The sequence below is a fragment of the Hippocampus comes genome, unplaced genomic scaffold (assembly GCF_001891065.2).
Source record: "Hippocampus comes isolate QL1 unplaced genomic scaffold, H_comes_QL1_v1.1 scaffold82, whole genome shotgun sequence".
In the NCBI taxonomy this organism is placed as follows: Eukaryota; Metazoa; Chordata; class Actinopteri; order Syngnathiformes; family Syngnathidae; genus Hippocampus; species Hippocampus comes.
The window spans coordinates 522,147-546,308 of record NW_017805135.1 but is presented as its reverse complement, the minus strand read 5'-3'; the positions used below and the strand labels follow the sequence as shown (position 1 = coordinate 546,308).

At 41.9% G+C, this 24,162-nt stretch overlaps 2 protein-coding genes across 5 annotated transcripts in view; both read left to right on the top strand.

Annotated features, from left to right (window-relative positions):
- The window catches only part of igf1rb (insulin-like growth factor 1b receptor), a 49,378-nt gene extending 33,252 nt beyond the window's left edge, over positions 1–16,126 (top strand). The window contains exons 6-21 of one of the 2 annotated variants that reach the window (XM_019866568.1): positions 553–761; positions 1,772–1,898; positions 2,023–2,258; positions 2,396–2,563; positions 2,667–2,874; positions 5,504–5,811; positions 6,515–6,648; positions 6,912–7,071; positions 7,156–7,255; positions 7,615–7,685; positions 8,112–8,341; positions 8,430–8,537; positions 8,790–8,949; positions 9,190–9,319; positions 9,634–9,768; positions 10,817–16,126. In XM_019866568.1, the coding sequence (XP_019722127.1) occupies positions 553–761; positions 1,772–1,898; positions 2,023–2,258; positions 2,396–2,563; positions 2,667–2,874; positions 5,504–5,811; positions 6,515–6,648; positions 6,912–7,071; positions 7,156–7,255; positions 7,615–7,685; positions 8,112–8,341; positions 8,430–8,537; positions 8,790–8,949; positions 9,190–9,319; positions 9,634–9,768; positions 10,817–11,324 (2,992 nt within the window). In that variant the 3' untranslated portion in view covers positions 11,325–16,126. Of the gene's footprint in view, positions 1–552; positions 762–1,771; positions 1,899–2,022; positions 2,259–2,395; positions 2,564–2,666; positions 2,875–5,503; positions 5,812–6,514; positions 6,649–6,911; positions 7,072–7,155; positions 7,256–7,614; positions 7,686–8,111; positions 8,342–8,429; positions 8,538–8,786; positions 8,950–9,189; positions 9,320–9,633; positions 9,769–10,816 lie in introns of both variants that reach the window. The other variant, XM_019866567.1, reaches the window with a different exon arrangement.
- Positions 16,127–17,556: 1,430 nt separating this feature from the next.
- On the top strand, positions 17,557–23,031 carry lrrc28 (leucine rich repeat containing 28). 3 transcript variants are annotated; one of them, XM_019866587.1, is made up of 10 exons: positions 17,557–17,707; positions 18,829–19,061; positions 19,150–19,190; positions 19,514–19,551; positions 19,670–19,807; positions 20,439–20,645; positions 20,731–20,833; positions 21,354–21,544; positions 21,817–21,976; positions 22,159–23,031. In XM_019866587.1, exons 2-10 carry the CDS (start codon positions 18,894–18,896, stop codon positions 22,226–22,228), a joined length of 1,116 nt encoding a protein of 371 aa, XP_019722146.1. In that variant the 5' UTR covers positions 17,557–17,707; positions 18,829–18,893; the 3' UTR covers positions 22,229–23,031. The 3 variants fall into 3 exon arrangements, with proteins under 3 accessions (XP_019722146.1, XP_019722143.1, XP_019722144.1); XM_019866584.1 differs by having other exon boundaries at positions 18,825–19,061; XM_019866585.1 differs by lacking the exon at positions 17,557–17,707 and adding an exon at positions 17,746–17,861 and having other exon boundaries at positions 18,825–19,061.
- The last annotated feature ends 1,131 nt before the right edge of the window (positions 23,032–24,162 follow it).

The window sequence follows — 24,162 nt, the reverse complement described above, 5'->3', positions numbered from 1 at the left end:
TTGTGTATCACTGTCAATAAAATTGTACTTTCCACTTGGCACTAATTGTAAAAATTCAATACTATTATGCATGATCAAAGTTTACTTACCATATACCAAAATAGAACATTGAAAAAAAAAAATTCTTGTGTGATTACATCAAACACGCTGCTCTTTTATTTTTGTTTATATGCTGTTGTTTGGAGAACATCATGAGTTTTTATGTATAAATTTTGCTGTTGTGATCATTGAATTTCCCCTCACAGGGTCAAAACAGTGTCTGAAATGGCTGACCAAATCTTTTCATGCATCAGAAAAAATGAGTTACAGTACCAAATGGCTTGCCAAACATTTTTGGGCGCCTGAAAATGGAGACGCTCTGCATAAAATTACTGCCCAAATACTGTCGAGCGCCTGAAAATTGGAAGATACCCGGCATAAAATGGTTGTAGCATTACTTTCGAGTTGGAGGTACCCTGTATTAAATGGCTGTCTGAAATGGTATGAAGAACCTAAAGATGGAGGTAAAATGCGACTGAATGATGATGACACCTTCCTCCTTTACCCCTGTAGCATGTACGCCTTCTCTGCGTTCGACAACCAGCAGCTGCAGTACCTGTGGGACTGGAAGCAGCACAACCTCACCATCAGGAACGGGAAGCTGTTCTTCCGGGCCAATCCCAAGCTCTGTGTTTCGGAGATCCAAAAGATGTGGGAGCAGACGGGCATTGCGGGGCGCTTCGACGAAAGTGACTTCCGAAACAACGGCGACCGAGCCAGCTGTACGCTCCGAAGCAGTCCAAATATTTCCTGTTTTCATTGGGGTTGCTGTAGCTTAGTTTGGCACCTTACGCTGCACGATGCTCATTTTTATTTCTTTTCCGTTGTTATAAACCGCAGTTTCGAGTCTCTCTTCAATTCGGGATGAAACAGCTTATCGAAAACCCTTGATAGAATTCTGAATGTTTTACCATTTCAAATTTTAAGTATCGTTACGTCGTGTTTATCAACGTAGTAGAAGACAAAAGAAATCAGTTCCACTTTCAGTGCAATGAAATGTGGTGTGGAAAGTAGTTCAGGTGACAGCAAAATTAATTTTTTTGTCCAATATTTCAATGTTTGTTTTTTGGGGGAGGGCTTGGGGGGTATTTTTATATTCCCAAATATTTGTGCAATAGTCATGTGATTTTTGTATTTTTCTCATAATGCTTCTTCAAACCATTTTTCTTTTTTTAACACTTTTTCATCTTTTTTACCTAATATTTTGGTATTTCCTTCAAACTTTTAACACTTACCAGTAATATTTCAATATTTTATTGGAATATTTTGTATTTTTCTCTCATTTCCCCAATATCTTGGTTTTTTTTTTCCTGGTTGTTTATATGGGAATATTTGGGGATTTTTTTGGTTTTATGCGCATTTTTAACTGTTTTTATTTTTGTATCTTTTAGGGGGGGTTCTTTAAATTTTCAAACATTTATATAATCCAGAACAAATATTTTTGTATTTCTATTTTTTCCTGATTCTCAGCTAATACGTAATGCAATTTATTTTAACATCGGCATAATTCTCCGTTGTTGGGGTCTTTCCGACAGATACGGTCATGGGTGGTGTGTTTCATGCTGTTTTCTGTTATACTCTTGACATGGAAGCTGAATACAGCTTAACTGTGCTGCAGATGGCACTGTGCGGTGGGAAAAAACGGAGCATCAAGAACCCTTGACAACCTCTTGACTTTTAAGGTCCAGGCAAGAATTATTTGTGATGCAAGAACCGTCTTTTACTCTCTCAGGCGAAAGCACCATCCTAAAGTTCAAGTCCAACACCACCAGCAGCACCAGGATCAAGCTGACCTGGCAGCGTTACCGCCCCCGAGACTACAGAGACCTCATCAGCTTTATCGTCTACTACAAAGAGGCGTAGGTTTCCATTTGCTGTGTCCTCCCCTCTTCTGACCTCAGCTGTGATTTCTCATGCACATATTACTCAGTACAGTGGACTCGTGATTGCCAAACACCCACCCATCCCTGTCCCTTCCCTTAGGCCGTACCAGAACATCACCGAGTTTGAGGGTCAGGACGGCTGTGGCTCCAACAGCTGGAACATGGTGGATGTGGAGCTGCACCAAGACAAGGACACCGACCCTGGCGTGCTGCTCTCCGGCCTGAAGCCGTGGACGCAGTACGCCGTCTTCGTCAAGGCCATCACGCTCATGGTGGATGACAAGCAGGTGCCCAGCGCCAAGAGCAAGGTGGTGTACATCCGCACCAGCCCCTCAGGTAAACCCACTCATAGCCAAAATTCTGTTGTAAAAAGACGCTAAACACGAAATAATCACGAAAAGTTATTGTGAAATTTCTGTCTAAATACATCTGAGCACCAGAAAGAACCAATGAAGCCTGTTTTGTCACCGCAGCGCCTTCCATGCCTCAGGACGTGCGTGCCTACTCCAACTCCTCCACCCAGCTGGTGCTGCGCTGGCTGCCCCCAGTTTCCCCCAACGGCAATCAAACTTACTACCTGGTGCGCTGGCAGCAGCAGGCCGAAGACCGAGAACTGTACCAGCACAACTACTGCTCCAAAGGTATACACACATGCTGATACACAGTGCCTGTTTGTTTTAATTTATTAGACATGATAAAAACCAGTCCAGCAAGAAACTTAATGATGACAACCCTCCTCTACAGAGTTGAAGATCCCTGTAAGGATGGCAGCAGTCGGGGTAGGGGACCAGGATGACGACACCAAGCCCACAAAGTCAGACCCAGATGGCCCCGACAAGGGCCCCTGCTGCCCTTGCCCCAAATCGGTGGAGGACCTGGAGGCAGAGGCCGCGGACGCCTCCTACCGGAAAGTCTTTGAGAACTTCCTGCATAACTCCATCTTTACACCCAGGTGCGTTTTTTTTTTTTTTTTTTTTTTAAACATTAACAATTTACAGAGCCTCGAACAACTTTTCTGCACTCGTTCACATTTTGGCTCTTCCAATCACAGACGTGAATGTATTTTGTTGAGATTTTATGTGAGACCTCCACAAATTAGCACATTATTGTCAAGTTGAATAAAATTGGCACACAGTTTTCCACATTTTACGCAAATATAAAACTCAAAAGTGTGGTGTGCAATTGCATTCAGCACACTGTACTCTGATGCCCCTAAATACAATCCGAAGTCACTGAATTAGTAAATACGGTGCACCCGGGTATAATTCACTGTCACCAGTTCTGTGAAGGCCTTGATGATTTGTGAGAGAGCACTGAAATTATCATAGAATCCATAGGTTCGATAGTGCATACCTGAAGGGAGTAGCTGGAAGAGGTGGTGGGCAGGGTATGGGAGCTTCAGTAGGATTTTCTGTGCCCTTGTCTTGGTTCTGGCGGTGTGCCAATGATTTTTTTTCCACAGTTCTAACCTTCCGTTGCAATCGGATTTTGTCTTTTTTGTGGTGCCACCGAACCAGACTGTGATGGAGGAATACAGGACTGATTCGATGACTACTATGTAGAATTGTCTCAGCAGCTCCTGTGCCAGGCCGTGCTTCCTCAGCAGCCTTGGGAAGTGCATCCTCTGCTGGGCCTTTTTCAGGCTGGAGTTCATGTTGGCCTCCCACTTCATGTCCTAAGAGACTGTGATTCCCATGTACATTCACTTTTTCAGTCCACCCCCCTCCCCCCAAATCAATTGATAGATAAGCTATCAATATTACAGGATAATGTTGTTTTTAATGATATTCAATTGTTTTGGCTTCATAGTTGGTGTGAGATTTACAGTTTAAAGTTGAAAAATGGGGGGTGTTGTCAATTACTCTTGGTTTTTCACTTTTTGCAGTAGATCTGGTTCTCTATCCACCACAAATAGCGCGGGTTTACCGTACTGTGTAAATCCCCTTGCGCTTTTTTTTTTCAATGGTATCATGTTGCTATTGATTTTGCAGGCGGATGTGCTTGAAGTTTCTTGGTCAAAGTTGACTCGCCGCAAAGATGACTGGTGCTGTTTTTGTGACTCTATTTACAAAAATGCTCACCAGTTGTCCTCATCTCCCTGAGGCTGCAAAGCATTGAAAACAACTCAATGACTCACTGGAACAGACACACACACACACACACACACACACACACACACACAGAAAGACTTGTGTGAGATCAACACGGATCCAAAGTGAACAACAAAAACCTCACTACATCTGACATTGCTCACAAATAACCAACAACAGACCTGTGACTCTTATTAAAAACAACCAACTTCCTTTTCCCACACTCGATCAGTCTATTCGAAACTTTTCACCCTCATATCCCCTTTGATATAGCGACAGAGATGCCACACCCCCTCTCCCTCACACACACACTATAAAAACAAACAGACAAAAAACAAAACATGGTAAATCATGCAAACATGATCAAAGTGTCACAAAATTAAATAAATAAAGCTGTGAGTAGGAATGAACTGTCACCCCCTTGTGAGAAAATTGGGTGGTGCGTCTGTTTTCCCTTCCACACTAAGGTTGTCAAATTCCCGACCGACCATCTTATGTCTGATGAGAATGCCTGACAGGATTATCCATATGTTTGAGGGGATTTGTCCCGATAAAATGGTCCAAACCGAGTTGGGCCAACAATTTTCAATTTTAAACATGTTCAATATTTACGACCGAAAATCATGTAGTCAGGCGAATGCTTTGCCTCAGAGGACCGGCGTCGGAGCAAAACCTTTGTGTGTGCGGTGCTATGTGTTGACGTAATCGTAGCACACCACACAGAAAATGACTAAAAACCATTCAATTTAGTTAAATGATTTATCTTACTGTATGGGATGAATCACAGATTTAAAATTATTTTAAGATTTGAAAAATCCTTTTGTGTACAAGGCCTTGATGCAAGTACACAGAAATTGCTAGCATTCTTAGAGTCAGCAACAGATGTGTTACATCTATACATCGCTTAGAAAAAAAGGCTAAAAAACGGTGTGTTTTTGAGCATGGGTTCTTGAGACTTTTTTGTGAGTGTACTAATGGTAGACATGTCAACACAATTTCTAAATTGTACCCCATTAATTTTAGAAATTCGTCTTTGAAAGAATCCTGGAAATGGACAATATGAATTGGAATGGCTGATTTAAGCCAAACTGGCAAACTTGTTGTAACTTTCAAGGTTCAAAGGTTTTTTTTTGTGGGTCTGCTCATGATAAGTGTGTCAATTTTGTGTTGTAGAGTGAAAATGGCAGGGGCAGAACTTAAAAAAATAAATTATAAAGTTCGTTGCCTTTGAAAGTCAGCAACGCTGGCTGAAGGGGGTGAAATTTCAAAATATTTTCGGACCTTGTCTAACTATGACCCCTGGAATGTGTCAAAAAGCCAGATTTCCTATTTTTCAAGCATATGTTAGTGAGCTTTTTGTTTGTTTGTTTGTTTTGGAGGGTGGGGGGGGTGGGGTCTACTCATTATAGCTTACCAAATTTCTCGTGGCTAACCGAAAATGGCCTCAAGGACTAAATCGTGAAATGTTTTTTTTTTTTTTTTTTCCCCCAGGCCACCCGATCGCCGTCGTCGAGATCTATTCAACATCGCCAACGCCACCCACTCTCGACGCCAGCACCGGCTTCACTCCAATACCAGCACAGTCTCTCCCCTGCAGGCTGCCGCCAACAGCAGCGTCGCTGACCCGGAGCTGGCGGAGCGAGAGTTTGATTTTGTCGAACAAGCGGTCACGGAGCGCGAGCTGCAGATCTTCGGTTTACAGCCATTCACCGTATACCGCATCGACGTTCACGCTTGCAATCGACAGGTGCAGCGTTGCAGCGCAGCCGAGTTTGTTTTCTCCAGAACCAAACCGGCAGGTTAGTGCCACACAATTAGATGTCATTTGTGTTAACCCAAATTTGGGCAATTTTATTATTTAATATTTACAACTATTCATCCTCAATTTAAATTGTATTTACAAATAACTAACCAATTAATAAAATGCACCTACCGTATTTTTCTGACAATAAGTTGCTCTGGATTGTAAAACCTACTCAGTCAAAAAATGCATCATGAAGTAGAAAAAAAACATGTTGCTCTGGAGTATAAGTCAAAGTTTGGGGTCATTTATTTGACAAAAACCGAGACCAAAACCAGTAGCACTTGGACTGGCACCCAAAATTCCCGTTCAGTAATCATGTTGATGGCACCGAATGAGTTCTAGTTGGGTTCAAAACTTTTTTATATACAATAACATCTTTTTGGGGGCACACTGTGGTTGACTGGTTAGCATGTCCGCCTCACAATGCAGAGATGCAAGGTTTGATTCCGGCTCTGTCCTTCCTGTGTGGAGTTGGCATGTTGCAAGCGCTATATAAATGAAGATGTATAGTGTAATTTTAGTGGGGAGAGTCTGAGGGCGGGGTAAATTTACTGTAAAAGATACTACAGGACTCGTGATAATCTAAGTGCTAGGTGGGCCGAATTAAATGACAATGCGGTTCATAATGTGGCTCCCAAGCCAAACTTGGCCCACTCCTGGTCTCAATTAATGACGCCTTTTTCTCTTCTCCCTTCCAGAAAAGGCGGATGACATTCCGGGCGTGGTGTCCTGGGAGGGCCACGAGGACTCGGTGTTCCTGCGCTGGCCGGAACCGTCTCACCCGAATGGCCTCATCCTCATGTATGAGATCAAGTTCAAACTGGGCACAGAGGTATGGCAAAACTAGATATTATAATCTACAGCAGCCACGTTTTTTTTCTTTGTGTTGAGCCAGGTCACATACCAGATAAAGTTAAAGTTCAATACATAAGACCCTAGATCATTTTACCTCGTTTCCGGTGTGGAAAAATATCGTTGCATTCAAAAACAGATTTCTTCAACCTTGGAAAAATGTGCACCGTTGTCCATGTAGCTGATGGTCTAATGGTTGCGTGTGTGTGTTTGTTTTTCTTTGTTCGTGTGCGCGTGTGTCAGACTGAGAAACACGAGTGCGTGTCGGGTCAGCTCTATCGGACACAGCGTGGCGTCCGTCTGTCCAACCTAAGTCCGGGCAACTACTCGTTGAGGATCCGAGCGACATCGTTGGCAGGGAACGGATCCTGGACGCGACCGGTAGATCTCTATGTGGCCGAACGTAAGACACTCGAACATTCAACGCACTCCTAATAACCAACACACTGACTATAACCCAAAATACTGACTATGCTTGACCCATCAGGATATGAAAGCTTCCTCTACGCCATCATATTGGCCCCCATCGTAATCATCTTGTTAATCTGCATCCTGGCCTGCTCGCTGTTCGCCTTCAACAGGAAAAGGTGCGTTGAATAAACATGAGTGTCGTCACAAAGGGGGAAAAAAAATCTGCTTGATTGCAGCAAAATAAAGAAATAGGTAGATAACTGGAGAGATTTTGACAGTTGTGTAATTTTAGCAGGCATGTCAGAGACAGCAATGTCCTATTTGTGGAGAATTGATGAAACAAATTGACAGTGTAAGCTCCTATAAAATAGGAAATCTCGAGGTATAGAAAAATGCAACATTTATGATGACTCTCAATGCGGTCAAATGTCTTTTACTACCTTCCAACATAGACACTATACATATATTTTACAACATTTTATTCAAGTGTTGATTTGGGATTCTATGTGATTGACACTCACTTCTTTGCCGCTAGGAACAGCGATCGGCTTGGGAATGGAGTCCTGTACGCGTCAGTCAATCCGGAGTACTTCAGTGCGGCTGAAAGTGAGTACAGAAGATGCAGATAAAGCCGAACCCAAAGGAATTGCTCCTTCTGCTGGATAATGCCAAGAAGCGATTGTCAAAATTGTTAAGGATGGCTTCCTAAGGAGTCGAGTACTTAGTTGGAAAACCGTGCTGAATGTCCATATTAGTTTTCCCTGCAGGCACACTGCTATGTTGATGTAAATAACTCAAGGAGCGTCGGTACTGCGAAAGCTTCAATTTGACGTTTCCTGGAAAATGTCAAATTCTACCTGCAATGCACTCAAAGCGCTTGAACACTGTCTCCTCATTCACCATCCACAAATCAAATACAGTTCCGCAGAATTGAATTTGAGTTCGTCTCATCACGTCTTAAGGATTGTCTAACAGTCAAAGACGCGTGGTGAACGTTTGTTTTAAGGTTACCCGCTTTTCTCCTCCGCACAGTGTACGTGCCGGATGAGTGGGAGGTGGCGCGCGAGAAGATTTCCCTGAGCCGCGAGCTGGGTCAGGGCTCATTCGGCATGGTGTACGAGGGCATCGCAAAGGGCGTGGTGAAGGACGAAGCTGAGACGCGAGTTGCCATCAAGACCGTGAACGAGTCGGCAAGCATGAGGGAGCGCATCGAGTTCCTCAACGAGGCTTCCGTCATGAAGGAGTTCAACTGTCATCACGTGGTACGCGCGCGCACACCTACACACAAACACACACACGCACCCTTTACATGGCAAACACACTTTTTCATCACGCTCCATTTTGCGATAGGTGCGTCTCCTGGGGGTGGTGTCTCAGGGCCAGCCCACCCTGGTCATCATGGAGCTGATGACACGAGGAGACCTCAAGAGCTACTTGCGCTCCCTCCGACCGAAAGAGGTAATGTGAATCAAAATGATACAAAAGGTTGGGACGGGAATCGAAAACGTGTTGTTTTTTGAGAACCGGTTGCCAGTACAGTGGACCCTCACCATTCGCAAGGTGATAGGGACCATCGCAGCCCGCAAAAAAAAAAAAATATATATGTATATATATACTGCACAAAAATGTTTGGAAAAGGAAGGATATTTAAAAAAAACTGAATAGTTGAAATAAACATCGATACCCTCCCCTCTGCATGTCCTGCAGCAGCAGTGGTCCAGTTTGTCCCTTCCGCCCCTGAAGAAAATGCTGCAGATGGCTGGCCAGATCGCAGATGGCATGGCATACCTCAATGCCAGCAAGTTTGTGCACCGAGACCTGGCGGCGCGCAACTGCATGGTGGCCGAGGACTTTACCGTCAAGATAGGAGGTAATTGAGATGGGTCGCAATTCCTAAGGAATGTCCTGGAGGAATTTCGTGATGCCCGTTGTTGGAGTGATAAGAGGTTGACACTCAAATTTGCCGCAACCTCACCGTTCGTCACTCCCACAGTTCTGTAGCAAGCTAACCGATTGACACACTTAACATTGGCTTGACATTTACTCCTGACATTTACTGTTTGAGATGATGATGAATCAAAATGTTGGTGCCTTGCGTGTGTTTGTGCAGACTTCGGCATGACGAGAGACATCTACGAGACAGACTACTACCGCAAAGGCGGGAAGGGCTTGCTTCCCGTCCGCTGGATGTCACCTGAGTCTCTGAAGGATGGCGTCTTCACCACCAATTCCGACGTCTGGTGAGTGTCGTCGCATGAGTCTGTATGTCGAAGCTGTGCAGCAGCCACTATGTGGGACAGCTCTTCAAAAGCTGTTTTCTAAGTCACCACAACATACGGCTGTATTGGCAGCATTTATCCTCTATTTGTATTCAATACATCTTCAGTCTTGATGGCAAATTTGCAAAGCACTACGCTGGACCCAATGGCTGTTCCCTTCTAAATCTTCGGGACTCTAGGTCAAAGTTGCATATGAGTCATTACAGTAGATAACGGTGTGCCATATCATGCAGTGCCACCCATATGCCCTCAAAACCACATCCGTCTCCATTTAGGTCGTTTGGTGTGGTCTTGTGGGAGATCGCCACGCTGGCAGAGCAACCCTACCAGGGCCTGTCCAATGAGCAGGTGCTGCGCTTCGTCATGGAGGGAGGCCTGCTGGAGAAACCGCACAATTGCCCTGACATGCTGTAAGTCCAATCTCTATCTATGCATGCATCAGTCTTGATGTCCAAGTCACTCCAATGGACAGCTATTCAAAAGCTGTTCGTTAAAAACCATGGCAGACTTGATATTAAAAAAGTGCATCATTCACTACAGTGGACAACGCTATTGTCCATTGTATGTGCTGACTCCTGTTGTAAAAGTTGTGCCTCAGTCACGACAGTGGACACGAGGTGACATATTTGCATATTGGACACTTTCATGGACAGTCTTGATGTCAAAGCTGCACCTCAGTCCCTATAGTGGACGCTAGATCTCAGTTGTGTTCATCAGACGCTATAGTGGCGAATGAAGATGTAAAATTTACTCAGCAGTCCCTACAGTAGTATATGCACTAGTCTGTTGTGCCTCAGTCACTAAAGTAGATGTCAAAGTCAAGGCTCGGGGGCCAGATCCGGCCCGGCACGTCATTTTATGTGGCCCGCGAGAGCAAATCATGTGTGTCAACTTTGATGATCCTTGCTGAAATCTTCACCGAAATGTCAAATTGTCATGGTTAATAAATAACGTTGAGATTTTGCATTGGCCCTCCAAGGGAAGCTGTAACTTCGAAGTGGCCCGCGACAAAAAATGAGTTTGACACCCCTGCAGTAAAGCATCACTAAATCAGGGATGGGCAACCGCTGTCCTGCAATTTTTTGATGTTTCCCTCGTGCAATACACCTGATTCAAAGTTTCAGCATTGTTAAAACGCCTCTGAAGAACTTGCTGATCATTTGAATCAAATGTGTTGGAGGGAAACCTCTAAAACATGCAGGACAGTGGGCCTCGAGGACTGGAGTTCCCCACCCCTGCACTAGATGTCAATTTCGCAGTGCATGTAGGAACAGAAGCTTTAATGTTCAAACATTTGATTCGGATCTGATCCAGATTATGCGTGTAGATTCATTAAGTGCCATTTGAATGTGTTTGGATGGTTATATCTCAGTCAATCCTAATTTTATCGTGTGTGTGTGTGTGTGTGTGTGTGTGTGTGTGTGTGTGTGTGTGTGTGTGTGGTGTGTGTGTGTACAGGTTTGAGCTGATGCGCATGTGCTGGCAGTACAACCCCAAAATGCGTCCATCTTTCGTGGAAATCATCGGCAGCGTGAAGGACGATCTTGAACCATCCTTCTGTGAGGTTAGTTTTTTCCACAGCGCCGACAACAAGCCGCCCGACACTCAGGGCCCGCCCCCGCCCCAACAACACCCGGTTAACATGGACGACGTCCCCTTGGACACGCCGCTACAGACGCCGCCCTCACCCAGCTCCCACACTCCGCCCGGGCCCTCGCTAGCACCCGGCTCCCCCAGCCGGCCCTGTCCGGACAAGGAGCCCATCGGGCACCAAGCGGCTAATGGGTTGATGTCATCAACCTCGTCATCAGTAGTGGGGGCAGCAGGGATGGGGACGCCGCCCAATGGGACCGGCTCAGTGGCCGCCATGCAGGCGACCCTGGACGAGCTGCCGCCCTACGCCCACATGAATGGGGGACGTAAAAACCAGCGTGCCATGCCCCTCCCTCAGTCGTCTGCCTGCTGATTGGACGGAGCAAAGACTCATGGGAAGTCAAACCTATTCTGCTGTAATGCCACCCTTTTTTTTGTTGTTGTTGTTGTTGTCTTACCATATGCAACACTGCCCCCTTGCTGCCGAAAAACACCATGGAGGGAGTTGCTTGTTTTATAAACGCTTTCTTACTTTTTTTTTTTTCCCCTTAAGTAAAACAAGAGCCATTTCTAAGGGGATTACGGTCCATTTTTGGGCAGGCATTATGGATGAATACCTAACGAGAGATGAAGCACTTATATAGGCAGGTCCTCCATGTTGCCGCCTTTGTTCTAGTTGGTACGGTAACGATGTAAAAGGCATGAAAAATAAGATGAAAAACACTACATTTTGATACTCTTGTCTCCATTTTGATGATTCATTTTGTATCGACATCAAAATCTGAGCCACACACAGTCGCCAAGTGCTGCGAATCAGTGTCGAAAAACTTCTAAAAAAGATTTCATAACACGACCATGACTTTTCTTTCAGTCATTTGTGAAGCGCATTTACGATAACAATTTAAAAAAAAGGCAGGAAAAATTAGGAAAATGACTGTGGAAATACTAAAACATCAAAAACAACTTTTTAATAACTCCGCCAACATTTTGCTCATCGGTACGATAATGACATTCAAAGGCCTGAAAGGGTTTGGTAAAAACAGTGGAACATATGAAAAATGACGCCTATAAACATTTGGATTTTGGACTTAGAGATGTCGTCCATTTTTCTGCCATTGTGCACAACGCAAAACAACATGATGGCACAAAAACATACAAATATGGCATAAAGCCATTTTGAGACTCTGCCGATGGAGGCTGGCATTGTGGTAGTCATATGGTAACAGAAAAAAAGCAATGTAAAACAATTTTTGCTACTCCATTTTTTTCCCTCTACATTAAAATTTGTGCCATAAATAAATTGTTGGAAAGCGCTCGTTGGTTTTCAGTGAGATTAGAAATATATATATTCTGAATGGTTTGAAACCTTCCAAAACCAACATTTTGATACTGTGGTCCCCATTTTGAGACACCATTTTGTGTTGACGTATAAATCTGAGCCACAAATTGTCGGAAATTATTGCAAAGTGTTCCGAATAGAGGTCAAAACACTAAGTCATGGTGGTGTAATTGAATTTTTTTTACATATATTGTTCAAAAGCATTTATGCCATTTTTTTGGGGGGGGGGTTGACTTTTTCTACCTTTTTATATGGTCCCCGTGTTCATCTTGTACAGACAAAAGAAAAGACAAGCTGCTATTCCTTATTTTCTCTTGTGGTTGTAATATAGATCTATATAAATATATATGACTTTGAGTTTATAAGAGACCTTCAGGTTGAATTTACGAGCGTTTTCACTGCAGTTTGCCATGATTTTTGGTTTGTTTATTTTTTTTTTCTTTAAATGTAACTGAGCTGATTTCAAAGAAGTACCCCTGATATTCTTTTTTCCTTAGGAAAGAGTCCCAAGTAAATCTCAGGTTCGTGCTGCCATTTTAGGCTTTAATTATTACCTTTAGTGGGGTTCTGGCAAAAAATTTAAAAAATATTATTGATTGAGATATAAAGTGCGTGCGTGCGTGTTTCTTCACCACACTCAAATGTTTGCCGCCAAATCACAGTATTAATATTCTCGTTTTTAGCTAGCTGTCGCACAAGATGCCTTCTCCTTCTCCAATTCTTATCGAATTAAATTAATAGTCAACAACCATCAATCTAATTAACTCTTGTAGACTTTTCTTCATGTAACTGTCAAGCTAGGTACTATGCTAGCTGCTGCCTTAAGTTTTTGACATTTTCAAATTTTAATAATCACATGAAGTGGACATTAATGGTTTGTCACCAATCAACCTTTGAAATAAGTGTTTTGTTGCCCTCTTGTTTTCGGATAGCTGTTGTTGAGTCAGAAAACAATACATTGTTTACACACTACTGCTTTTTTTTTTTTCCCAAACAACATTGAATTGAAATAACAGTCGTCATCTCTTGTTTTCCAATAGCTGCAGTGCTAGCTATTGAGCTGGCTGCAAAGCTAGGATTTTGTGCATTTTTGACCAAAGTTTTTCATTGAGCCTCTCAATTTTTCCGTCACCATCAAGTAAAATAACTTAGGTACCGCATTTTATTCCTCTTGTGAAAACAAGAGAAATAAAATCTTGAACGAGCCAACAAGAGGAAGCCACAAGGCTTGCTCAAGATGTTTCCAAGTCTGCTTCCAAGTTACTTTTTTTTTTTAAATCGACCAACTACACTAGATTTTTCAGCAAGCATCTAAGCCAGCTAGCTCGCTTATGCTAACAATCTAGAGATGATAGGCACCTAAAATGGCGTTGTACAGTACATGAATCCTCATCATCACAAAATAAGCGTACATGTTTATTTTTAAATTATGACTTTTTTTCTGGCATTCAGAACATGAAAGCCGATGTCACTCATTTTAGTTGGTTAGCTAGCTAATGCTAATGAAGACAAAGTCTTGATGTGCTACTATTAAAGGTCAAGAAATCTCACTACAAAATGGCAGCAGGATATAGTCGGCTAATAATGCTAAAGATATTTCTGTTCCCTCAGTAAAAGGCTGAATTAATTTATTTTATATATGTTGAAGAAATAACGGCCTGCCTTGTTTATTTGTGTTGTTTTTTTTTGTGTGTAAATCACTGTACAGAAATAGCTGGAGACTTTTTCTGTTTGTTTTGATACCTTTTTTTAGGGGTTTTTGCAACTTTTGGGGCAAGGGAGAAGGTGTTTTTTTTTCAGTTCTTTTGTTCAACCATCCATCTACCTCACTGTTGTTTTATTTTATTGTAATTTTGATGTGGAGGAGCTTTAATTTCACAAACCAAACAGCAGCACGGAAACATGGGGATTGTTTTTTGTTTGTTTTTTGGATGACCACGTAGATAATCGACCAATCACAATGCTCGAAGTGGAACTCGGGTGCGTGACTGTAGGTGCTGTTGTACTGGCACAGTGTACTTAAGATACAGCTGGATGGAAATAATCCGTTTCCTTCCATTGGATTAAGAGTATAAGGACCACAACAAAAAGTCACATGTACTTATTCGACAAAATACATGGCATTTTGGGGGGATACATTGTAACATTACACAGTGAAAGGCATCAAATGGTGTTAAAAGCCAAAATAGAAGAATCGTTGATATATAATGAAAAAAAGCATAAAAACATTTGATCAAAAACAGCTATAAGACAGATAAGTCAGTTACCAGAAAAAAGTCTAAACTACTAAAAAATGTCGCATTGTGAAATTAGTTGAAATATTGCCATCAATAAGTTAAAAAAAAATCCAAATTTTGATGTGACGGTCATACAAGTACACATTTGTAGTTAGGTGTTAACATGTATACATTTATAGATAGATAGCTGGTAATATTACATTTATTTTGGTAAAGTTTCTACACTTTCCTCAAACTCATTGCCATGTTTTTGTGATATTCTAGTTATTTTTCAACATTGTCATGCTGACTTTATCTTCATATTTGAATGTTATTGTTCAAAATTATGGTTTTCATTATTTTAGCTCTCCTATTACATTATAGGGTGTCACGTTACAGAAATAAATTATTAGTTTTGTCACTTCAAGGCATCCTTTTTGTTTTCAATATTTATTTCCTCAATGCTACAACTTTATTCTCATACTAATTTGATGTTTTTGGGGGGGTTAAATTTGGGACTTTTGAGGTCGCTACTTGATCCTCATAACGCTATGACTCAACTTACTACATACTGTACAAGCTCTGACATTGTTCTGGTACATTCAATGTTATAGTCTCATAATATTTTGAATTTATTGACTTTAGCAATGTTACTCTTTTTTTCCCTGTAAATTTACAACTGTGCCGCAAAACAGAAGGGTTTTTTTTTTTTTCATGTAACACTATTGTCCAAAAATCACAACTGTGCATTCGGGGATTTTCTTGTAATATTACATAATTTATCACTTATTTTTGTGTAAATTATGACTTCATTTTCTTCCCCCTTTCGATGCGGCCCAAATACTCTTTCGATGCCTCATGACATATCAGCAAAAGGATGGTAGAAGGATGCCATTTGTTTCGTAAAATGTAAAATAATGCAATACAGCTCAGCTATTTTTTTTTCTGCCCATGTTTCTGTCACTGTTTGCAAAAACAAAAACACCACAACATTCAATCTTCCACGTCTCCTTCGCACATTCATGAGTATGTGGAGGCACATTCTGTACACTTTTGAAGCCAGTTTTAATGTCTGGTTGAGACTTGGGTGTATTTTGGGCGGATATTTTGTTTGCCCCAGGGAGGTATTTATAGAAGTCTTCATGACATAGTGGACCACATCAGGTTTGGTTCGGTCACATGTTCAAAGGTGAGAAAACAGCAAAATCCTGGCTTTCTGGTTTCTTTGGGGTTGTCATGGTGACAGCCACGTACTCCTCATTCTCTGCTTTTTTAAATGCAGTCAAGACAGAAGTAAGGGATCAGGATTTTGCTGTTGTTGTTTTACCACTGGATGGCCTCAAAGTAAAAAAAATAAAAATAAAATCTTTTTCTTGCATCCATGGCCAATATAGTTTTGTACATTTTTCCAATAGCCTTTCAGCATTCTTAATGAAAAGTTAGAATGAGATTTTGTTTTGGGTGTTCTCTTCCCAGTTTTGTTTTGTACATGACGTTTTCAAATACGTGCGGAGGTTAGAAGAGAAATTGGCTGAAGGAAGAAGAGAATGTTTCTCTGGTTCTTGTCTTTGTTTGTTTTTCTACATGGCATTTAAGATAAATAAAAATGTATGCAAGTCATGAATGCTTGCCTTTATTGAGCCTCAATGGCAAAATATCTCCAAATGTTCACACTCCTATTAGAGTCATGACATGTTGATGCGGGTAAAATAAAAATGTTGAACTTAAAATGACCTTTAATGCACACAAATATTGGGCAATAGCTGCTAAAGACGGAATAGTTTAGTTTACTTTTATTGAACATTTGCATGTAAACCACAATGCAGATAACAAATATTGGAAAATCTAAATTCACATTTTGTATTATGTCTGATCAACCTTTAAAATAATCATAGAATAATGTAGAAAATTGTCGGGCTGAAGAGTGACGGCTAGCCCACAGCTTGTCGTGCATGTACACTAAAAACATATTAAGAGAAAAAAATATTTCAAAACTGTCAACATTTGAATTAAAAAACTTTTTGGAAATTTTTTTATTCGCATTTAAAAACAAATATTGAGTGGTTATTTGCTGATGATGACTTAACATTTAAGTAACCAAACCGATGATTTTGTACATTATTCAGTGATTTTTTTATTTTATTTTTTAACTTTAAAGGCTGATCGGACACAACACAAAATGATGTACGTGTGAGTGACAGGCCTGGACTCATGCTGGATTCGAAAAAGTTGAGAGGTCGGACTTCCCAACTTCATACTAGGAAAGAGAGAACGCTCATTTGAAGTGGGAGGGACGACTAAAAAAAATTAATTACCGACCGACTTCTATGTGGCGTCCTCGAGAATGGCGACCCCATGGAGACACAGGCCGTGGCGAAACAAAATTTACAAGATTAGAAACATATTTCGAATTGCTTATTAATTAATTACCTGTGTTAAGTTATTCGAAATAACTTCATGGAACACAATGTGATTTGGACTGACAAGTGAAGATATGCCGTTATCTCCCCGCATGAAGTTATTGTGATGAAATGAATGAAATTATTTGAAGATAAGATATTCCTTTATAGAAATTAAGTAAATTATTACGAAGATTTGCTGGAAATGTGCTGTAATGATCTAGAACTACAAACAATTTATCGGAATCAGTCACTTGCCACGAACGCTTTGAGGTCGGAACTGGGACATTCCGATTTCCCACCCTCATCGAAAGCAGCATCAGCCCTCCCACAAAGGCGGAATGATGTCACGTGCGTAACTAAAAACGTAAATTTAAAATATATATTATTATGGTTCACGTATTGTTTATAAATTACCAAAATAATGGGTGAACAGAATGTATACATGAAAATCTATAATTTTATTGTAGGACTGCTGGACCACAAAGTTCGAGGGCGAAGATTACGTCACAAAAAAGTAAATTAAAATTTAGGAGATTATCTTTTTTTTTTTTTTTAATTATCTCATGTTGCGAATTGTTTATGACTAGCTCAGAAATTCAAAGAAATATTGCAGGAAAAATTTCAGGAAAATTATTGATCTGAGCGGAACCCTCGGGAGTGGGAGTGACGTCACATTGTTTTTCCACAGTCCAGCGAATTGCATTTACCTAAATTTCATGTTTTTGATACACACGTTCATATTTGTGTTTTTACTACCTTGGCATCCCTATCATAAACATGTTCCTCCGTCACACTTTGGGTAAGCGATTTATTTTGGTATCGTCGTTGTTTTCCTCCGCGCCTTGTTGTCGTGCTAAGAAGATTGACAGAGAGGCTAATTTAGTTTAGCTTGACCGTGCTAACGTTCTCGAAGGAAGTCTGTGTCAAGCACGTAACGGTTGTCACTCATTAACGTATGTTTAGTGTTCAGAATGCACACACATTGTGCTGCTTGAAGCCCAACAGGGCACAAGTTATTATTTGACACGAATTCGTTGTTTGCCCATGCTAGGTTTCACAATACAAAGAATATTGGATAAGATTTAATGTATCAGCGGTCCAATTGCTTATTTATTTTCCCATCTTTTCGTCACAGATGGTACTTTTCTTCTTATACTCACATGAATAATTCGGAATACTGATGAAATGGGCCTTACACTGTTCATCCTTTATGCCCCAGCGAGATCATGGTTTTTTATTAGTTTTTCAATCAACTTCCTTACCTCAATGCCCTTGCATGTGAGAAAGGAAAGCCACAGTCGCCAATTCATTTTTCAGCCATTTATTGGATGCCGGGAGAACAATAAAACACTGAGCACAGTCATGCAGAAGCTGCTTTTGGCCACAGCTCTCGCCCTCACACTCACGTGCAGGCTTGCAGGTGTCAAATAACACACTTAAACCCATGTGCTTTTTGTACATTATTTTCCTCAACATTTTATGGTTGTAATTAGTTCATTTGTGGTCAAATACATTAAGATGAGTTTAAAAAGTGTGTTCAGGAAGTTAAAATGTGTTAAACAGGGGTAAAAGTCAATCCATAAAAAGTTATTTTGAATATTGTCTCTCTGTATCGTCAACTTTTACCTGTTGAGTCTGGAACGTGTTCCCTCGCTTTTCACTCAAAGATGTGAATGTCACTTTATTCACATGGCCTTCGTGTTAATTTAGTGTTTCGCTTTTCCTTCAACTTTTTAAGGAGCATTTTCCAACCTTTTCTGCATAATATGACACCTAACTGCTGCCACACTGGCCAGATAATGTTTTCATGTTATTAGATTTAGAGCAGAAGGCAGCCACGGTCAAATTTTGTCTGCAGTAAAAAAAAAACAAAACTTACTTTTCCTCCCAATTTTGTTGTTTTTCATTCCCTCCAGAAAGATAATGACAGCGTAGAATAGGAAGGAAGGACTGTACGCAACAGAAGAGGAGACTCATCTTCCAAGATGGCCAGTGAGCTCCACGAGACCATCTTCATGGCCAAGCAGGAGCGCCACAAGAATCTCTTTCTCAACTACAGGAATCTCAGCCATTTCCCCGTGGAGCTGCTCAAAGACGAGGGCCTGCAGTTCCTGGAGAGGCTCTACATGAAACGGAATTCGCTCACCACGCTGGTATACAGCATTTTAAACTGCTCAATCACTAAAAGGGTGATGTTCACACCATAATTCTGCTGTTTTTTTTTTTCTCCAATCTTTTCAGCCTGACAATCTTGCACAGAAGCTACCGAATCTAATAGAGCTGTGAGTATTGTTTTTTATTGTTGTTATTATTATAAGTATTCAGACTTCCACTCATTTTCACTATATTACTGATAAATTGGAAGAAGTATGGATTAGAAGTTGGTTTGCACTGTCGAACAAAAATCATGGATATCCTCTTTTTGCCCCTCCCCAATTTTTTTTCTCTGATGTTTTTTTTTTCATTTTTTGTATTTACTTTTCATTGTCTCTCCAAATATTTATTTTCCATTTCTTTTTGTTGCAAAAAAAGTTCATGGTTTCATATTAAAATTAAAAGCGAATCAACAACCAAAATGACGGCCACTTTCTTGTTCTCCTTTTAGGTATTTGCACTCCAACAATATTGTGATTATTCCCGAAGGTGAGTCTTGGGCAGTCGATACACCGAACCGCCCAAATAACAGCGAGTCACAGAAGTAAATTTTCCACACTTACTTGACTAAACTAAAATGGATACTTATTTGTGACTTTGTCTTCAGCTATTGGAAACTTGGCACGGCTGCAGTCACTGGACCTGAGCAGCAATGCCCTGCAGCTTCTCTGCCCGGAGGTTGGAAGACTGAGGTCTCTGAGACATCTCCGACTGTCCAACAACCAGCTTAAAAGCCTGCCACCCGGTAAGACCACGTGCTTCTTTTTCAAGCATTTTTGTGTCACGCACTTCTGCGCTGTAGAGTTAAGCAGGGTTAATTAGAGTCGAACCTCTTTTCAACGTACCCCATTTACATTTTCATCCCCAAAAGCGTTCACATTTCAAAGACCCGATTGTACAGAATTCATTTTCCATTTGCCGATTTTGCTTACAACGAACACCTTTATAACATAAGCTTCAGTATAACGACCAGATTTTATGTTCATGTCTTTACATCTATGAATATTCATACTATACATCGTAGTTGGCGGCCATTTTATAGGAAATGGTTTCAACGAACTACCGTTCTAACGTACAGATTTGCGATGTCCCTCGAGGTTCGTTGTAACGAGGTTCGACTGGATTTGCTGGGATCACTTTTCAGCTGTAGTAGCCTTATGGGCCAGTAGAGGGAAGCAGTGTTCCATTTTACAACCTGTATGTTGTTGTTGGACAGGACCGAAGCAAAAATTCATAAAAGCAATCATAAATAAATAGAAATTTATTTTAGCTTGTCAATTCTAGGGCACATAGCCCAAATAATTTAACTTGACCCTTGATAATAGTATGACGCTGTACATTTCAAAAATGTCTTATTGTCTTCCTATCCCATGAAGAGATCGGTGACCTTCAGTTCCTGGAGACTCTGGACGTGTCAATCAACCAGCTGGTGTCGCTCCCCGACCGGCTGCACCGCTGCTCGTCCCTCCAGCACCTGAGCGCCGACCACAACCTGCTGAGCCACGTGCCGCGCCACCTCTGCCGGCTGGCTCGCCTCACCCAGCTCTCCATTGCCGCCAACCGCCTCACCTTCCTGCCGCTAGGTCGGTCGGCATCATTACACTCGACGCCTTCCTTGCTTTTTTTCCTGCGACTATCCAGGACATCCTTGTGGTTGTTTCTTTTTAGATCTGGGAGGATCGCGTGAACTGCAGTTTGTGTTCGTGGACAACAATTTGTACCTGAAAGGCCTACCGTCTTATTTGTACAACAAGGTCATCGGATGCAGCGGGTAACATTTTCCTTTAATCATACGTCATGTTGTTTTGCTGGTAATTATGCTGTTAATCAATTCCAGCCCCCGACAAACCACCAACATTTTGTGTTCAGTGTTTTTGAACAAAAAAATAGCACAGTATTGTTTTAAAAGATAATAAAAGAGAATGTGAAGAAATGGGCTGGTTTTAGGAAGTGTAATTTCTCTCAGTTTTGACAAGCTGAAAATCACAACAAGTGTTTGGACTAGTGGGGATGCATAGAACATATTATAGTAAACATTTATGACTTGACTTCACCTTTAAGGAGTGTGGCTCTGGAAATGAAGTCACGAGCATGATGGAGTAGTCTTCATGTGAGCTTCTTGATTCCTGTTTTGAAGTTGGACGAATCCTTTTCATGATTGCGAGAAGGCTGGGAAAGTGGAAGTGGAAGACTTGAAGTTCGACAATTTGAGCTTGAAAACTTTTGTGACACCAGTCCTGGAACCTTTATGACACCTCTCATAATTCTGTGTCTGCTTGTTTTGTCCACAGGTGCGGCGTGTCGCCGCACGGCAGCGACACGGACCAGGAAGGCCAGGATGAGGTGCTGAGCGAGGCTTTGTTCGGGCTGCCGGCCGAGGTCAAAGTGGTGGCCTCGGAGGCCGACAACGTGGTCACCCTGGAGGAGCTCGCCATGAGAACGCTGCACCGCCTCTACTACCACCAACGCCGCCATCCCACAGGTGAGGCAAATTCCTGTCTGCCTCATGTCACATGGGTTCAGTCCCTGTCCCCTAACAATAGCAGGAAACACTGTAATCCTGATGTGTACGGTGGATGACGCTGTTTACATGGATAATAGTTCTATTGCACATTGCAACTTAAATTATAGACATTAAAATCATGAATTGTAAATGGGACAATCACGTCATTGACATTCTGCCAGCACAGTGCAACAATGAGTGCATATTGAGATGTATAAATATGGATCATAACATCAAGTGTGTATTTGTAGATGTGACCTTCCCGCCACCCATTCCGCTACCAAAGAGTCTCCTCGATCTGCTGCAGTTCCCTCTGGGTCACTGTCACCGCTGCACTCAAGCCATGTTCACCGTCATCTACCCCAAACTCTTCCCGCTGCAACACACGGCCTTGGCAGGAGTACACCGCAGGTTTGATACCGCCCGCTTTGAAATCGCGGAGTTAAAAAAAAAAAGTTTGATCAGTGTAAACACAATGATGGTCATATGTTTTAACTCACCATTTTTTTTTTTACATCACTCGAAATAAACTTTATATATAATCTAGAATTTTTCAAATGTATTTGATGTCAGCCTGCGTTTTTCTTCATTAGGACCACGGTCAGTTTTGTGGCGTACTGCTGCTCCAGTCGCTGCCTTCGGACGTTTAACCTACAGGGCTGAAATCGTTGCCCCACGCTCTGGAGCCGCCATGTCGACAATAATTCAACTCACACAATGGACATGGGGCCCGCATGGTTCCTGAAAACCTTTTTTAACTCAAAGATGTGAACTCAAGAAGCACTTTAATTTTTTTTGTGGGGGGGCTTATGGGATGGTTCTCAGCACCGAAATATTTTTACATCAGGCTTGAAGCTGTGTCCCCTCTGCCAGTAAACATTGACTGAACTTTAACTGCGTTTCTTCTCCTTGCTTCAAGTCTGCCGTCCATGAAAAACTGTTTTCCATTGACGAGCATTTCTGAGAGATCTTTAAACTCAGTTTAAGGTCCGTGTATGATCTTTATCCTCACTCTTAGACAATTGAGTACACCAGTGGAATGTATCTTACTAGTAACGCTTTAATATCGACTGCTGCCTTCCACTACTGTTTGACATTATTTCACACTTGGAACAAGTACATGCAAGGTTCAGGTTTGGCATTATCCATCCTTGCATTCATTCTTTCGTTCGACTAGTGTGCTGAATTGTCTTTCTGCTAAGGAGAGAGTGTACCAGTCGTACAAAGACCTTCAATTGGTCATCAATGATATCGAATAAACTCTCAAATGGCTTTCCATGTCTTTGTTGTTGTGTCTTAATGGCCACTCATTTTTGTTGTTCTTGGTATTGTCTGTCTCCTACAAGGTGGCTGCACAGTATTGTGTTTTTGATCAGTCTTGGGTCTGGTCCATTTCGTTACACTCTGTGACACAATAATGACAATAAATCTATTCTGATTATGATTCCAAATCTGAATTAACAGTGTCCCTTTTGAATATTTTCACTGTATTATATAAATGCCGTTCGGTCTATCTTGTGTTTGCCTGCAGTGAAGTTTTTTTTTTTTTCTTTCAGCGTGTGTGAGTCAATGCCTATGACAGGAGGCTGTGCGTGTACGCGTGTGTGTTAATACATCATGCAACGGCCAAGTAATTTCCTGCCCGTGGGTCATGCTGGCCGGTTGAGTGGGGGCGATGCTGCTCAGCCTGCTGGAGATAACATGCTGTGAAATGTCACGTCATGACACAAAAATGAACATTTGGGCAGTCTGTTGTTTGTTTACCAGTAAGCTTTTCAATGTATTTAGAAATTCTGAGGGTATTTCTTTGATGCGGGGTTGTATGTTGGCGCAGGAATTGCGTTGCGTTTGTCCCCGAAAAGGAGCAGGCGATGACGAGGAAGTGATGAGCAGTCGGATGTGTGAAGTGATGTGACAAGCGGCCGCAAAGTGACAGGCGGTGGGAGCGTGATTGACAGCTCATTCCACCTCCCACCCCCACTCCAACATGGCATCTATGGGCCACGTCACTGGGTCCTGTTGCCAAGAATGTGCAGGTGCACATGCTTAGAAACATGACTGTATATAGATGTTCTTTTCTTTTACAGTTTTTGTTTTTTTTCCTGGCATGATTTCCCTCCTGGGCGGCCTGGTGGTCCAGTGGTTAGCGCGTCGACCTCACAGTGCAGAGATACAGGGTTCAATTCCAGCTCCAGCCTCCATGTGTGGAGTTTGCATGTTCTGCCAGGGCCTGCATGGGTTTTCTCTGGGTACTCCGGTTCCCTCCCACATTCCAAAAACATGCATGGCAGGCTGATTGAAGACTCTAAATTGGCTTTAGGTGTGAGCGCGGATGGCTGTTTGTCTCTATGTGCCCTGCAATTGGCTGGCAACCAGTTCAGGGTGCCCCCCGCCTACTGCCGAAAATGGCTGAGATAGGCTTCTTGCATTCTCTTCTATCACATACCTACCATTCTTTCTTTTGTCTCCCTTCCTTCCTTATGCTTTTTATATTGCATCCTTACTTCATTTTAACCATCTTCCCTTCTGTCTCTCCTTTCAAACCACCAATTTTTTTCTGGCATCTTTTCAAGTCAAGTACAATTTTATTGTCAAAT